The sequence below is a fragment of the Opisthorchis viverrini genome, assembly GCF_000715545.1.
Source record: "Opisthorchis viverrini unplaced genomic scaffold opera_v5_135, whole genome shotgun sequence".
Taxonomy (NCBI): Eukaryota; Metazoa; Platyhelminthes; class Trematoda; order Opisthorchiida; family Opisthorchiidae; genus Opisthorchis; species Opisthorchis viverrini.
Window position 1 is genome coordinate 314113 of NW_008751792.1, and position 18164 is coordinate 332276.

The window sequence follows — 18164 nt, forward strand, 5'->3', positions numbered from 1 at the left end:
CAAACCGCGAGGCAGAATTATTTAGATTATTTAGTATTGTTTGCATTGCCACGGGGTCAGATCCTAGAAGAGCTATATCGTCTGCGTACTCGATGTCTCTGAGAGGAAGCCCAGGGAGCACTTCGACCCCACAGGCATTAGAGGCTGGTAGTGAGTCTTCCATGATCGTCTCGATGACGATCATACTTGACTAATCAGCCCTCACTATGGGAAGAGAACATTGTTCTCGGCGGGTATTGCGTGTTGGTAAACGTCGCGTAGTGAAGCTTGCGCAATCTTCCGTAAAAAGTGTTTCGATGACTTGAATTACAGCCGGCTTGTAGGAAAAACAGCGTTGGACGCCACGAGTGGAATGTCCACGATGCACTGATTCTGGCTGGGCGGGAGGGGATTAGGTGGGAATAAAGTATCGCGAAGGCATGCGATCCTCCCCAGACCTTTCGGTAAGGTGATTTTCCCCATCCTATGATTTCTGCTCCCAACCAACGAGCAGTGCTCTCAGTCTCTTTTCGCTCGCAAAAAGCCCCCCCCCCCTATTCGTGCGTTAATGCGTCTCAATCGCTAGCTGTCGGTTGATGGGTTTCTCATGGGGCTATTGAACTACCTGCCACGTAAAACATGCCGTCGAGCACCTGTAACACTATCTTTTGACAGTAGTTTTACTGCAATCACATGGGTGGTCACCAAATTGAGTGTTTTCGCCTATGTTTCGCTTTCGAAGACAGGATCGCTTCTTCTATGAGAAAAGAGCTGTTACTATCCTGCAATTCGTACCGCGGAGACCACACAACCTCAGTTAACTACTCGTATTTCTAGGACTGGCTGCTCTTGCCTTTGTTATGACCAATTCTCAAGAACCGGCTTCTAGCCCACAGAGTTGTGGCAACATGTAGGGCCTACCAATGTTTGAACGGAGCTTTGTCGTTCGCCATACGTATCTTGCCCCTCCATACCGTTCCGCGACTGGCGCGTTTCCTATTTATTTGCTGCGCGCGAATCACAAACAGCAGTACCACGAGTTTGCCAACTGGGTGGCAAGCTTCGACAACGTTGTCCACCAGCAAAGACGTCAGGACGATAAACGCCAGTGGTGCTCATTCTGAAGCACGTATTGTTAGCCCGTATCTACTGTTTATTCCATAAGCTTGTGACCTTGCTTGAACCTCAAGGTGCAGAGTCCATTCCGATAGGTTGCTTTGAACACCCAGAACTTTGATTCCGAAAAACAGAATGATCGCAGTCTTGTAGAATGTTTGAGCGCGTTGTTCATTTAGCTTTTGTAAACTAGTGATCTGTTTCCTTTGCACAATGCATCTTTCTGGAGTAGTGGGTTTTGAAAGTCTGCAGTTGCACTTGGATTGGCAGCTAGGCGCACGATGGTTTTACAACGATTGCGAGCAAGTCACTGATTGGTCTTTTTGCCTATCTGGAACTTATTTGGGAACGTCTGGTCGGCTGTCTCGAAACCTGTATTTCCTAATTGGTCTTATTGCGGCCATCGGCCACTGATTTTCAGAGCTGTCATCTGTAATCAAGCTATCTAAATACCCCAACAGTGGTTACGTTTTCTGTACTCTTCCGACATTGTTTATGGGTTTCACTCTTACACTGCTCCTTTGTCGGTACGCCTTCGTGTCCATACCCGTGGACGTGGCACCACAACACAAGAGGACAGCTTGGATATTTGGTTGGGTTACCCGGCGCAACGTCCTATTCGGTAGTATCCCAGCCCTCGGGTGGCATGGCAGCTAGGCACCGGAAGGGTGCTACAGCTGAACGCTTTGTCTTTTGTCCTATTCGGTGAAGATCTCTGTGGGTACTACCAGAGACTTGCTTTTCTCTTTCCGAGCTTTACTGTTTGTAACCCCCACTTCCAAGAAGAATGATTTCATGTCAGACTAGATTATCTCTAGATGATCAGCAGGTCATCATCATCTGTTCGCCGAGCGTGGCAATTGAATTGCATACGTTTCGCCACCATTCGAAGAGACATCATAAGTGCGGTGTTGGGTGGGTTGTGTTCCATACATTTGTGTAGAATTTTACCTGAAATCACTGTCGATAGTTTCAGGCCGTGGTAAAAACGGCAAATAATTCCAAATCCTAGGGTATATTCATCGATTAGCTATACAGGTCCTTTTTTGACACTAGTTCAGTATTACATCAAACCGATGATGTAATGTTATCTATGGGAAACCTGCCTCGGCTTTCGACCGCTTTTCTATACAACTTGTCCATCTGATCTTTATTTCTCGCGACTGTAATGAGAGAATAATCGTTCAGCTGTAACACTTTCGGTGCCTAGCTGCCGCACCACCCAGAGGAAGCCTAGACAGAAGAAGCCAAGAGGCAGAAGTCGGGTCTAAACCGCGGACCTTCCGATCATTGTATTCGTGCTCTAACCGCTTAAGCAATCTCACCCCGGTGACGTGATGGCATTTACTTGGTCTGTATTTGGATGGTCCGCACGCAGTTCCAGTTTAGTTGATGCATTCTTGATGCGCACTTGCCGGCGCTACTTGCCCACCACGATGTGGACCGTGTGATCCCCACTGCGCCTGGTTGGGGACGCTGGAAGATATGGCTACCGACCGTTGTCAGTGGCGCTCTTGTCTGTTTCTATTCAGATTGCCTGAGAGAGTGGAGGTGTAAGCGCCTCGGAATAACCAGTATGGTAGCACTGAGTCGCTTCCTAGTCCATCTTTATTCTTTTCTCTACAACAAGGCTTTCAAAAAAACGGCAGTCTTGAACACCGAGGTCATGCTATCCATGATGATTATTATTGAATTTCTGGTTGTGATGGCAGATAAGAATCGGAGTCCGTCGCTCTTATTAGGCATTCCGCTTCTATCCTGTTTTGTGCTTACTGTGTGACTGGTAAGGTAGGTTAGAATGCATTGATTAGATTACTGCTCTATGCCAACGGTGCAGTGTACAAACTGAATCACCCACCAGCAAATGGGCTATGTGAAAACCGGAATCCAGTATTCGCCCATTCAACTACGATTTCCTTAACTAGTAGAAATCGATTGGTGACACCTTTAGGACTCAACTTCCTTTATTATGCTGGCGTTTAACTTTGCTTCTACAAGTTGGCATGAGGGTGCGCAGATCATCATTCGACATCCATGACATTCTTAAGATTCCTGCTCAATGAGTACAACTCAGTTGCATTGGTTCGATCTCTCCGTGTGTTCCCTCTCTGATGTCGACCCGTTTGTGTGCTTTAGTTGAAAATATTTTATATTGGGTCGCGAGTGACATTTGGTGTTGAAAAACGCATGTCTGGCACAGCTCAGCAGTTCTTATGGGATTGCAGCACTGACTGTGGTTTTTCCTCATTATCGGCCAACCTTTCCCTTCCCTAAACTATCCTTTCTGTTTGTACCGGTTGCTTCTGTGGGGTTTCCTAATACCTTGGCTTCGTGTTGTGTAGCTTGTGGAGCCTAGATTCAATATGTCGGCCGCTTTTTTATTAACCGCATCGTAATGGGTTAAGTTTTCTGGTTAGAGATGGTCACAGTAGTGGTCCGTTTAAATGGCACCTTTCCCGTTCCCGTTGCAAGGGACATAAGCGTCATGTGATTCAGCGTAATGTCCCTGTCGTTTGTCGGACATCTGTGTTCACACCTTTATAAATTGTTGTCTGCGGCTTCCGCAGCGCCCTCAGTTGTTTGCATTGTCTACCCCGGGTGTCGTTCAGAACGGCGCCTCGCAGTTCAAATTAGGTGCATGTTGCGTTGAGTACCGTCAATGAAAATCTGATTAATCGCATTGCTGTAAGCAGTCGGCGGTCAAACTGGCTGGATCGATCAGAATCGGCTTGACGGGCGCCCTCTCAAGCGTAACCGATCGAGGACTGAAATTGGCTGCATAGACTGGTTCCTTGTGAAGACGTTCGCCATCAGGTTGTGTTCTGGTTTATGCCGCTGTTACGGCTTGCTTCTCAGCGACCAGTCCCCACTATGCTATTCACTGGATGTAAAGTTCGTTCGCCGAAGTAGTCTACCAGCAGCCGCTCTCTAGAAAAATAACGGATGTGGGAAACCGGTCCAGCAAAGATAGATTCATTCCAATTTCGGAGCCCCATTGTGTTCCCCGTGGGCATCGCAATTCTGCCCTTCTGTTATGTTTCCAACCACTTCGTACTGGGTTTCATTTTATGCTGCTGATGGTTAGTATTTGTAATTCGATGACCGGAGCTGTAGCAGCGTACCCTTGGTTCATGCCTTATAGATAATAAACTGAAATAAATGCGGTTCGATTCCAACCGCGACATCTCGACTGCCTGTGTCTAAGCTTGCGCAGTCTGGCAGCTAGACATCGAACGATTATTGTTACTGGTGTTTGTGTCCAGTACGTTTTGGTTTAGTTTTTAGTTGGTTAAATGGAACAGGTTTTCTGAATATTGTAAATTGCTGAACAGCGGAATGAACCCCGAATACCCTTGGTGGGGGAAAACATTTTCACTGGGTATTCACTCTGTTACACTATTCGGTAGACGTTTTCAGGCCGCTTTGCCAACCATTGCACCGCTGTAGTTCGTTATTACTAACTGTTCACTGCCTCATCCGTTCCCAATTCTTACTGTGATATCGTTTTTTTTTATTTTTGCCGAATTGCAGTGGCACACCCCCTTGCCTTTGGAGAGGATATTCCTGGTGGAGCCTGGATACAAGTCTTCTGAGCGCCAAATTCAAACAGAACGAGAACGATATGTACTTCAGGCAATCTATTTTACTCGGGAAAGCATACCACCAAGCGCTGAAGAACCTGATTCTGAGATTGTTGAGCCAAGTGTCCCTCTGGATATCCCACTTGAAGATGTTAGTGTACATCTGAATTTTGAATCTTCGAACTTCACTTTCTTCTTGTATCTAATCTCGACTTTGTGGAGCGCAACAGCACCTGTGGTGAATCGTGCTATATACATACTGAGTACATTCACTGCAGTTTGTTGCCTTTCCGATCCGTCTTCCTCGGCCGCTACATTCTATCGCTAAATCTGGGCGGAACGCTTATTGAGCGGGATTTTTTAACCTCCCGTTCATGGTGCATTTTGCCACTGTACTTGTTATTAGTTGTCAGGCTACTGCGACCCACTGAAACGCTCCAGAATTCAGGCTGCCACTCTGGTTATCGTCAATCGCGCTCTTAGTCGATCAGTCATTTTCTCAAGCTTATAAATGCGTTGATCGGGATGTCGAACGCCTGTTACCTAGTGGTGTGAGCGATCCCGCTTCTTAGTTTGTCGGTCAACCCCAGCTCAAAGCGAGTTGATGGCCTATGTAATGCCCCATCCCATAGTTGTGAATTGTTCCGGACACGCCGACAAAAAGGTCTTATTCCCAAATTGTGCTTGAGATTCTCCTTGTCGAGACGCCATCACAGGCAAATGAGGATTATTTTGTCTCAGATGCGTACTGTGTTCCGACATATTAGCTAGAAGAATCGAATTCACGTGAAATTTTACTGCTTCACCCAGACCATCCATGATTGGGTAGTCCAGACACAGTTACTCGATCTTGGTATCGTACTTAATGCCTATGAGACCTGTGTCAATTGCATGTGTGAATCCATCTCAGGTATCAACGTATGCTTCTATGATCGACCTACTCTTTGCCCCCGCGCTACTAAAGTATCGCGGTCTTCAATGTGTTTTCTCCACCATTGGGTCCACCACCGACCGTGCCTGATGGTTGTCTTCGGTCGTCTAGTTTACTGATAGTACAAATGTCCGTATGTAATAGTCTAAAGGGCTTTGTTGAGTGGACTGTCTCAAACGCTTTGCGTCTAGGTCGAATGGGAATGGAATGGGTGACGTGCTGGCTTGCCAGCCTTCCATACGGAGCATTGCCTCATCTAGCCACTAACCTCAAGACTAGTCGATCGCCACCGAGTGTTTTGCTGTTTTTTGCCCTTGGATTTAATTTAGGGAGTTCCTTTATTAAAGATGTCATATTAGGGAGACCGGTAAATCGCGAACTTCCTACACGGGGAATGCATTCCAACGACCGTCAGTTAAATGTAACCAAGTAGAAGGAGTTCAGTGTGAACTGAGTGCAGTTCAACGTATCAGTTTTGTCACTGATTTCCTTACGGAGAATACTCCCAGATGAACGCTGGGACCCTCAGAGCATAAGCGAATCTCTATTGTGTGCCCTGCAGTACGCCTTCCGCACTACTTGAGGCGTTGGTATTTGTTGCTGAACATGTCGGAGTATGTAGCCAGTTATTTGTCACGGCCGATCTGTCGCCTATACCCCGCTAGATACAGACTTACATAAAGTGGGCGACGAAGCAGCTCGTGGTTTTGATCTTTCAGTCACTCGTTTCGGTGCTCAGACCAGAGGGGCGACAGTTCGCTGTTGGCTCCTAGGGGTATGCTCACCTCCGTTCTTAGAGGTATCTCAGATTGTGTTGGAATGACTGGGTCCTGAGAACGCTTCTTGATAGCATGATTGGTGGGGTAGCAGTTGTCTCGCTCGAACGACTTGATATTGAATTTTCATGACGTCCTGGTGAACTACACTGTCATCTTATTAGTGAGTTCATTTTTTTAAAAAGTCAACACAATTTACTGAAATAATGTCACTCCGACGTTCCGGTTGCAGTAATCTTCATGAAAGTTTGTCTGTGGCAACTGAAGTGTCGTGTTTGTGACATCTTATTCCAGTATACATTGTTTTGACTGTGTCCATAGTATGCACCGAATGGCGCTAAGGCTAAAATCTAAGCGCCGTTTGACCTGGATCTGCTAAATGTTTTTTTAACGTCACTCCTCCCTGGTCTATCTTACGGGTGGATGGTTAGATTTATTTTTGAATCGCCGTTTGGTTTCTGATTGCCGGTGGCCGTGAAATCATTCCACATTTCCAGACGGCCGACTATTCTGCGGTAAACATACAAACCCTGTATATCTGTAATCGCTAGATATGGTGCTTAGGCTTCTACGGAAGTGAACAGACCTTTTTCTGCTTGCACGACAGCTGCTGAATGTCTGCTGAGGACCTGTTTAATTGATTTACACCCAGAAGTTACCAGCAGTTGTGGGTGTGTTAGCCAGCTCAAAATATTTGACACATTGGGACTTTTTGGGGGGTCTACGCGTTCTTTTGGATCATTCGAGCTGTCACTCCGAAGCTCGTCGTGATCTGCGACTATCTTAACCTAATACAGTTTGCGATCTGAAGGAGTCAGCGATAAATAGAGCTATGCTGAACAAGTCGCATTAATCCTGACAAAAGCTTGGCCATATGCCTTGCAGAATCCAACCAATGAGTACCGGTCTAATGAAACTTCTCTCATTGGTACTCCTAACCGTGTTTCGATTTGTGGCTGAAAATTGACAAAGCGTGCTCATCACTCACGCCAATGTGTCTTCATGTTCTAGTTTTTTTAGTTTGGTAGGGTTAGTATGCGCCTTTTTCTCGACACAGCCGTTGCGCGTAAATAGCTGCACCTCACCACTCGACCGGGGTGCACCTGATGAAGGCCCCGCTTTCTTTTCCAAGCGATCATCTAGCCACATGTTATTGATCATATTCGATATTCTGTGGCCACATACCATGTTCGTTGAAATGTCGCAACGGCGGTAACGTGGGTTACCGAAATAAAACACGGTTTACAGTCACTGGTCCGTGAGTTCATCAATTTTAACAAAACGTGCATCGTTGTTTGATTTCAGAGGACGACTGATAGCTGCCAACCTCTAGAAACATTTTACCGAGATGGTGCTGTCAGACAAGAAGTTGGATGAGAGCTACTGAAAGCGGTTATTATAGAGAAGTGGTTTCACTCGTAGATCACTCCTTTACTGAATTCACATTCGCGTTTCCCTTATTCGGCACTCACCCTGGCGCATCTATTCTGGATTCTCACATCAGAAGAGAACCACTTCACTGTGGGCCTACCTTTTACTAAAGATCAGGGGCGAATAACCTCGGCTCTTTAGCAGGCTAGATCAGTGTGTTGCTATTATTCTACCAACGCACGCTGGATGCATACGAAATTGAATAAGTGAATATACTCCTCGGTTGATGATCCTGTAGTTCTGGGTTTTCATCGATCACTGGATCACTTTCTGGGCCTATAGATCGGTCACTGGTGGTTTGTCGGTCTTCAAAATCGGGATAGTCACTGGGTTGACTTTTGACTTGACAGGTGTTGGTCTATTTAGACGTGATAATTTTAATGTCAGGTGTGAGGTCTTGCAGCTGTGGTAAAACGGATTCTATTTAGTTGGTGCAACCAGCTACATCCACTACTGATGAGCCATATTAGGATGTGATCAATTTCCTTGCATGAGTGTCGTGGTTATCAAGTTGTAGCCAACTTCCGTTTGTTTCACTTGAACACCGCGAAAACCGTTGAATAAAGAAATGAATATGGATGCTGGAGCACTTGTGAAAGAGCCATTGCCGCAGTCCGCTCGTGACCCCATGGTCGGTCTTCGTTCCCCAATTCGCCATCAATTAAGCGGAGATGAACGATTTTGTTGGGTGGATGTCCTCGTTCTGCCAATGATCAAAACCTGATGACGGTTAGAGAGTACTGTTCCATTTTCACGCAACCCCCCATTCAGGTTTCCTGAAATTGGCAATTCTTTTTAGTGTGCTAATAGTGGTCACTCGCCTTTTACCTAATTCGTGATGGGAACTGCGGATACCTGCATTCTCGAGAACGATGATGAATTTCTGTCACGTGTACTTCTTCAAGTGTGGCCGCTCGCTTCGGCTAAAGTTCGGCAGATGTACCTGGACAAACTGTTTCGGGCATCTTGGCTGTTAGAGTTACGAAGACTAAATAAGAGGCCGATAGAAAACAGGCTCGCCGGGACAAGAATGATCCCATCAGTTTAGATTACTGACGTTCGCGGTCATAGTGCAGTTTCATTTTCTGAATGACGTTCAAATATTTTGGTTGTCGCTGGTGATCGTGCAACCTTACTAAACTCAACCGGACACTCAGGGGTTTGTGGCCTGTGACGGTGGCTTTACATGAACCCTTTGAAACTGCGTCTTCATTCGTAGGCGAAGTTTTGCATTGGTATGGGCTCATAGCCGTGAAAACGTGTAGAAAGTTGTGTGTGTAGACAATAAGTACCGGGTATTCGTGAAAATCCTGTGCTGTTGATGCACCTCGCCTCCCATATTGAGGCTCTCGTAATTGTCTGCATTGGAGATGATGGGCTGCTAACTGACGCGGTCTCACCTTCAGTGTATATCAATATTGATCTAGACACCTTTTCATTATCCGTAGGGGTAGGGCGTTCATTAAATTGTAGTTGAACATCGGTGAAGCACGCGAGTTCGACGTTTGTTTTGCTGTTGTGGACGTTCAGCTCGCGTTGAGCTGATCAGTTTGAAGCAGCCAGTGTCGAAGGTAATCGACATTTAATTACTCTAACTACCAGCTAGCTGCTTCTGATTCGCACTTCACCTGAGGTAATGAGATGCGTGTCTCCTAAAAAAAGGCCTTTGTCACCGGGGTTTCACGGCTTGGTTAATAACTCTAGTCCCATCGTTTTGACCACCTGGTCGCCTTTGGACACATCCGTCTTCGACTGAGTCCTGCCAAAGCGATCACCACTGCTCACGGACCAATCAGCGAGACGCCGCGCTCCGATGTGCAGCTAGCTGACCAATCGCGCGCAGCAGTGAATGTTCTGATTGGTCTGTCTTATGGCTGCTTTGGTTCGTACACGAGGATACGCAAACGCTAATGCCCACTCTGGTTTAATTATTGATGGCACCCTAATTTGTAATATTTACATTTCCTTGAATTAATTCTTCGTGCGCTGTCGGTACTCGTCCTGATCAACCGCTAGTTCCTGTGGAACATGAGTCATCTAAATTGCATTTTATGGGTTGGACTGTGACTCAGAACAGATAGAGGTTTAGAAGCTTCGTCATTTCATCAGGAATTCATCACATATTTTGTATACTGTTTTTTTTGTTTGTACAGTGTCGGTTTCACTCCTTTCTCAGCCTTTCCCTCTATCATATACCTTTTCTTCCCTGCAGCTGACAATTTCGGATCCAGGTTCCGCCGCAGACCCACTGCTTGTGGTCAAGGATGCCATGGGTAGCACTCAAGTATGTGTTGTAGGCACTGTACTTTTTATGGTGTGATGATTCATCATAACTAGACTTCGCTAATAATGTAGGAGTTCATACAGTCGTCTAGTCGAAACTTTATATGGACGGCCTTTCACGTATGTGTGATGATATATTCTGTAGCTTGTGCATCGTTTACACGTCACTGTCTACGTTTGTATCGTTATGTTTGGCGTCAAGCGAGGTGTTGATTTCACGCATAACATCCTTGTGGTCTACTTAGCTTCCAGTTTGTCTGTCCTTTTTCGCTCATGCTTTGCACTTTTTGGGTAGTTTATTGAGATAAGATTACTCAGGTTTGTTAGTTGTCCACCAAACCAAACTTGTGCGTGGGCCAGCCTGGTTGTGCTATGGGTTAGTCCATCGTGTTTGCTTCAGCGAGGTGGCTTCTTTTCTTTGAGTAACTGCACTTTTGAGGATCCTCCAGGTTAACCGTTTCCGTGATCCAGCGGGGAGGTTATCCGAACCCTTATGACTTTCACATGTTCTTACTGGCTGTCGCAAATTGAATCAATTCTGTGCAGGGTTAGATACGCTTGAACAAGCGTGAGCTAGGTTATCTTAATAATTACAGTGTATGGTGTGCATAACACTCAACTCTAACGTCCGAGTGCTGTCACACTGACCGTTGCAGCTGAACTTAGTATAAATTCATCTAGTTAGGCAAAAAACTAGCAGTGTACTGGTTAGCAAAACTGAATCTGCTGAGTTGTTTGGGCATCGGCGAAAATGTCCGTCCAATATCCGTTAATATCTACCCAAAAATTGACTTTGATTTCCTAAAAATTACGAATGGCGTAAATATGACCAGTCCACTCATGCCTAACTTGAATCACTCGAGATGAAAGGATTTGGACTCGAACGCACCGGAACTACCAGTCAGATTGTTGTTTCATATATTACTATCAACGGCGGGTAACGCTCTGTTTGTGAAATGGCTGGGATCTGCCGAATATACTTCTCTGTATCAGAAAAAAGTCAATCTCATTAGGAGCATTACGGTCAAGCCTGACTGCTTGCTTGAGCAGGAGCCCTCCGCAGGGAGTGGATAAGGTGCTATGTTTCGGATCAGCAAGTTAGCAGTTCTACAACAAAATACAAATTTAGCTAATTCTTAACATAACCAACACAAATGTATGGTACGACGACCGGGGTCTGGTTAATACTGTGTTGTTAGAGCATAACGATCTCGAACATGGCACTCGAAACCAAGGTTTATGAAACCCTTTGCAGGCTTCCGTTCAGATGACGGATTCAACCAAGAATTGCTTTTCGATCTCCCGATCTCCTTAAAGAAATGAGTCGGCAACCATCAATCGTAGTTTGCTGCTAACTTTTGGCGTGACAAGTGTGTCGTGACACGAGAAGCCGGTCAGTCAAGTGGGGTTTGTCAAGCCCCTGGAAGTCATTGCATGGTAGCAGCACTTCGCATCGACAAGTTTCTTAAAAGGTTGGTTGCCTTGCGAAGAAACTACGTTGAAACGGAGATAGACTAGCCTATTCGTCCGGTGTGTTTTAGGCGGTCAGTGCGTTGTTATTCTGCAATTGTTCTCAAAACTTTTGGTCCGCTTCGTTGTGTCCGAACCACTTCTGAGAATCTGAGGCCAAGTTTTATGCCTTCTAGCCTTCCCAATTCCTACTGTTGATTGATCATTTCTGCCATGATCGACAACACAGACACGAGCCAAAACGAGCGAGGCTCTATCGATTTGTCTATTCCTCTAACATGACTCCCTTTCGGACTTTCTGACTGTATCATATTGCTGATCCAGAGCTTCCACTGCTAACTCACCCCACCAGTTGCAGTACTCTTTTCGTTCAATAACACCACAATTTCCAGGGTTGTATTTGTTTATTTTGCTGTTAGAATCATTCTTCGTCATCGTTGATGGTAATGCACCAGTAACATGTACCGGTGCTTAACTATCATACAACCATGACAGAAAAAGCCCCAGTTAAGAGTGGAAGGAAAGGTAACGGTAAAGAGTTATTGCAAAGTTGGCTTATGTTCTTAAAAAAGACGCTCAAGGCTAGGATGCCTATATATTTGGACAGCATAAAAATAACACACCTGAGTATCGAATTGAGGCACCATTAGCGAGATTGACCCAGAGTCTTTTGCGAACCCCATCCGATAGAAGACCGACGCACAGTCTAGGAAGATGGCAACATGTGCGCCACTAAGGTTGGTCGTTTGCCTTGTCCTGTAAGCAGGGTCACTTGGCCTCCGAGCAGGAAGGCGCGAAGATCCCATCGCACTCCATGTGACGGTAGTCGTTTCCATCCCACTCTACTACACCATAGCCTATCCTGCACGAACCTTATATCACCGATCACTGGGAACAGAAGACAACGTTTCTTTTTGGTAGATAGTGGTTGGTATATGTGAAACATGCCCCAACCACTTCAACCTGGCAAGTCTAATCTGATGCACCTAAAGAATCGGATTGGTTACCAAGTACTCGCTTACGCGCCATCTTACTAAATACTCGCTGCAGCCAGCTATCACTTGCTGTGCTATGAGGACACCAGTGATCAAGCTTTTGAAGACTAAGTCCCTCTAATCAGATGGGCAGTCTCAAGATCAAGACCGCTCTTACAGTTAACTGGCATACACGACCTTTTGACTCCAGTCAAGTTCGGTTCTGATGCCACAAATTCAGTAGGCTGGCGAACGCTGCTCTCACATTGATTATTCGCGCTTTCATTTTATCCAGCGACGGTCTACGCAGCTTCCAAGATACCTGAACCGATCAACAACCTGAAATTTCAGAGAAACACTAGAAGATGGGAAATCGTAAGGTAAAACTTTACACTTTGCAGGTTCAGAACTCATGCCGGAACATGGGAATTCCTCCGATACTCCGGTGAAAGTACTTTACACGGACAAATGATCGTCAAACAGCAAAACCGCGTCGTCCGCCAAGTCCATGAAGCTCTCTTCAGACGTGATTTCGATACCTAGGTTTACGGTCCCTCGGAATGTGAACTCCATGGTAACGTTAATATCAAATTCGATCAAAAAAGAGGAAAGGGATAACGCTGACAAATTCCATTTTTTGTGAGGAAGTTCCTGGACTGCTCATTGTATACCCTAACCCCATCGGCAATGCGGGTTTACGAACTCCAAGGGCATTGCCCTCTGATCAATAATATTCAAGTTTGCCTAGCTATCCACCTATTTGAAAGCCCCTTTAAGATGATAAGACCGCGATCGTTGGTCGGTAGTATACATACCGCCGCTCAAGTAATTGACGTAATGTTGAGATGTGGTCATTACACCCTCTGTCAGGCAAAATCCTACTTGACGTTCTCGAACATGTATCGCACGGGAGAAGCCAGTAGCCGCGTTAGGACAGGCGTGAGAATTCCTCTATGCCTAGAACAGTCGGTTACGGCTCCCTGTTTGAACACGGGTATAACCCAGTCAAACCGAAGCAATAAGATTCACCATCTACGAATAAAGCTGGAAAAACTTCATCTGATCCAGCAGCTCACTGACGCAGAAAGACATTACTACTTATCCATTCTGGAGGGGTATAAGCTCACGAACGGGTCGAATGAAAGACAGGCTTAATGGCAGAGAGCCAACTAAATTATTGGTGTGTTTTTCTAACCTGTGGCTTACAAAGCTTTTCTCATGCTAAATAATTATCTCGTTCCTTGGCTTTCCCGGATCAATTTAATGAAAATCCTCTCCTAAGGAGTACGTAGTCTGAATCATCCTGTGTACTCTAAAATGGTGGTGTTTTCAGTTTAACTCCAAAGTTGCTGAGCATTAGGAAAAGACCGGTTAGCACAACGGTGGCCGCTACGTCCAAGCCCAGGACTGCTGACAAAAGCTTGGGAGCAGCACATGATTGCAAAGTTGCTTTTCGCGTTCCGACCATACCACCAGTGCAAGTTGTGACATCCCAACTATCCGTTGCAACCTTTGCTTTTATGACCAAGTCCGAACTCTTCGTGGTGCCGTACAACAGGGTGGTCAGTTCTCAATAGAAGGCATCTTTCAATGAGTGAGAGCTATGGTTCCTTCGTGCACAGATGGACACGACAACAAAGTGCGTTTGGTGTCTAGACCAGTTCGAAATGAAAAGTCGGAATCAGTTGTTTACCGATATCTAGCCTCAGCTGACTAACGGCACAACACTCTGAGACAGCTGAGGGATCACCCAAAGTTGGTAACCTGTGTCGTCTATACAGAGAGTGTCGTAAGTTTCACAACTATGCTGGGTTCCTGTTTTCCAATTTCAGAGATAAAACAGGTGTCAACCGGCAGACTATCTTGAGCACGTGCAAGATCACCTTGCTGACCGATCTGCTTGAAGGTTGTAATCGAAAACAAGAGGATGGGGGGCCTGAATAGCTTCGCGGAGCGGCAGCTGCCAGCGGTGGCGTGCAGTGTGCCAATTCCATAGGTGCCTGACCGAAGTGCCTACAGCTGGAATCTACATGGGAGTGACTGTCTAGTGGACCAGGAACACAATTGAAAGATAACAATGAATAAAATGGAAGGTCTCGGCAGTCGCATGTCTTCTCATATCCACCAGGTTGATGTCACCACACGATGGCCAATGTAGTATGAAGATGCTTTCTATTCATCAAGTTCATGGTTTTATGTGATCCAAGATACTGTTAGGGTGTCCCGACCTAGACAGATGGGCGATTAGGGTCCTCAGTCAAAGCTTTGGCTCAAAATCCTGGCCACCAGACAGCTATGGTCAGTGTCAGACTACTCGAGTAGCCAAACTACCGTAATACCTCTCTGGACTGGGACGAACACCTACTGACTTTTTTCGCCGATCTCATAACACAGTTCTGAGTTAGATTGTTTATCCGTAAGGGTCAGATAATATACGGATAGACAACAACCATCGGTAACGTCCATCAGTGCAGTGTGTAAATTTTTCCGTTGTGTGGCCAAATTTGGAATGTTGACAACCAAGAGATACTGGGATATACAGTTGTGTCAGAAGAGGTCATTGGTGGGATTAATTTTTCCGCCTTGAATTATCTATATGGGTCTATGTCCTAACTCGGAAAGTTGCGTTTGTGCATGGTGTCCCACACTCTTGAAATTGAAAAATCGTTAGGCTGTAGCAACATTTCGGCGCCTATCTCCGTGCCAACGGAAGGAGGCACGAGGGCTGGGATACTGTCAAGTTGCCCAACCCTAGACAGTTGAGATGCTGAGTTTGGTTTCGAACCAAGGACCTACCGGTTCGACACGTTATGAAGCATGAGTTTGCACTTTGAAGGTGCAAGGTACATACGAAAACATGGGGCGAGATTGCCCAAGTGGTTAGAGCGCAAATTTACTGACCGGAGGGTCCGTGGTTCGAATCCGACCTCCGCTACTCGACTTCCCCTGTCTAGGCTTGGGCAACCTGGCAGTATCCCAGCCCTCTTGCTTCCTTCGGGTGGCATGGCAGCTAAGCACCGGAAGGGTGCTACAGCTGAACGCCTAAAAAAAATACCAAAACATGGTATGATGGTGGTAAGTCTATCCAACAGGGCTTGCGCTTCACTTTGGTCTTCAAAAATGAGGGCAACGTCATCTGCGTACTCCAGAACGACAAGGCCCTCACCAGCAGCAATTTGAACACCGGGGTTTTGAAGACCGTCAAGCGTTCGCCTCATTATTTCACCAATGATGAAGTTGAACGAGAATGGAGAGTAGGCATTGTTGTTGGACACCACTTTTTGTAGGGAAGCTTTTGGAGAGCTCAGGTACTACCACGTTGCAACTAGCTAATTTCCACTATGCAACGAAGGCATCGGTGATCAAATATCTGGCGACGATTGAGGTCATGTCAAATGATAACAGTTCCACATAGTAGGCCTTCCCCTAAGTTGCCTGATATGTACAGCCTCTCCACTTCAGTGATATTCGATAAGGTAAACGAAGCAGGTTGCCAAATGTCGCTTGGGTTTTCCTAACGCATACATTGAACTCCACCTGTCGCAATACAGTGGCAGTTACCAACATCAATAGCCTCAAGCTCTTCCTTCTACAGTTTTAAACCAGTTCACGGGGATTAAAAACCAATGACCGAGACTTTTTATCTCGAAGGGAATGTTTCCGACAACCAATTTAGAATGGATCGTGCGAACCGCATGGTTGTCCGCATAATCCAATTCCACTAATCTCTATCGTCGAGGTGCATTCTCCAACGCACCTCAACTTTCCGTTTCTTAAAGACAATCTTAAAACAGTTCCTTCTAACCTGTAAGACGATCAGAGGTGTTAGAATAAGGGACAAGAAATATACTACCAAGCGTTGAGAGTATTGCTCTTTATCCAAGTACATTTAGAAGTTCTGTTCCGTAATTGTTGGTCGGAGGTATACCTAACGATACTCAAGTATTTAGCATTATGTGAGTGGTCGAAATTCTGGTTGCTGCTTTCGAATTCGAATCTCACATGCCGTCGCAACATCATGGAAAATAGCCGCCGTGTTATGGCAGGTGCGAGGCTGGTTGGAATAGTCCTTTTGGATATCTTCCTGAATGAAGGTATGATGGTCGTTCGTTTGCATTCATCTAGAAGCCGTTGTTTCCCCCTAAATTCATACTAGTTAACCGAAGCAGCACTCGGAGATTGAACACCGTGGCTTCTACTACCAGACAACAACTCACGTTGAGAAATGTTTATCCGTTTTCTACATACACTGTCCTTGTTTCTCAAGTCACTGCGGTTGACCAACTGCCCCCAAAGTGCAATTGCGTCCTTATATTTTCCTCCATGTTTTGCATACATAGTTTGTAGCTGGTGATCATCCACGTCCCATTCTTCAAGGATTTCTCACGCCCCACCCTGCGTCGAAAAGAATCTATTTATCTTACAATGTTTCGTAGTGCTCTGATTATTTTCACTCATTATTCTTTACCCGTCTTTCTTTTGTCCTTCGCACAGATGTCTCTAAATCCAGAAGTAGCTGATTTAGTCAAATCTCTTGCTGCCAATTTGTCGGCTACACCGTCTGTGATTACGGCCTCATCTAGTGTGACCCCAGAAAACTCACAACCTGTGTTTACACCCAAACCGATAGATTCGACGGTACCCTGGAACGAGCCAAACCATGTTACTGAATCCGGGACTGCTTCCGATCAGAGTTTGCAGCGTGAACTATGGGATGTGCTAGAGGAAAACTACCCGGATCTGAACGTCCGCGAATTGAGTGCAGATCGTATTCGCGACTTGCTGGAACCCCTTCGGGACCAGCTTGTTGCTCGAGGCATTTTCCAGCTACCATATGCGGAAAAGTACCCCGTTTCGTTTCCGCCACCGCAGCTCTCACCTCCACGACCGCATTCTTCATACGGCATGCGGCCAGGTTATCCCGGCCATCGACCTCCTCAGTTGATGTCTCTATTTCCACGACCAGACTTTTTGCCAGCTCATCCCCGCCCTGGTCCGCCACCCGGCGGGTTCCGTCCTGTGCCACCCCCAGTGCAGAATCGACCCCCACCCTTCCTCTCCGGTGGTCCCCCGCCCCACTATTCCCGTGCTCCTGGACCGATGCATGGTGGATCCCAGCCTCCCCACCGTCCCGCACCCTATTCCAGGGGTGGGGGACGAGGTAGCCAACTTTGTAAATTTTTCCAACAGGGTAGTTGTCGCAATGGTTCCGCGTGTCCTTTTCTACATACCAAACGATGATAGTTTTTTTTATCTCGTTACCATTTGGTGACTTGTGTTTACCTCCTTGTACAGTTTTGACTTCCTCATCATTCGCTTACGTCGCAACTTACCCGCGACCCATTTGTATATATACTGTTCATCCCAGAAGAACATGATAAGTCCTATTTAAAACGGAAATTTCTCTGTTTAACAAAACAACAGTGGCTGAGGTAGAGTAAATAATCAACCCAACTGCCAGCACCAGTTGTGTACTCAAATATAGAATTGGAATTCTTTATCCGGGTTCATATATCGCAGAGGTTGATTTCCAATGTAACGCAGAAGTTTATTTTTGGTCTGCTCACTCAACGGTTTGAGTAGAACCTGGAATCGTGTCAGTAGTTGAGTAACACTCACCTTT

General features: G+C 46.0%; 1 protein-coding gene across 1 annotated transcript in view; it reads left to right on the plus strand.

The window, feature by feature from the left end:
• The window catches only part of T265_06520 (hypothetical protein), a gene marked incomplete at both ends in the record, with an annotated part of 42504 nt that extends 24373 nt beyond the window's left edge, over nt 1-18131 (plus strand). The window contains 3 exons of the mRNA XM_009171803.1: nt 4627-4827; nt 10027-10098; nt 17036-18131. Of these exons, the coding sequence (XP_009170067.1) occupies nt 10084-10098; nt 17036-17782 (762 nt within the window). The remainder of the gene's footprint in view (nt 1-4626; nt 4828-10026; nt 10099-17035) is intronic.
• Nucleotides 18132-18164: the final 33 nt, after the last annotated feature.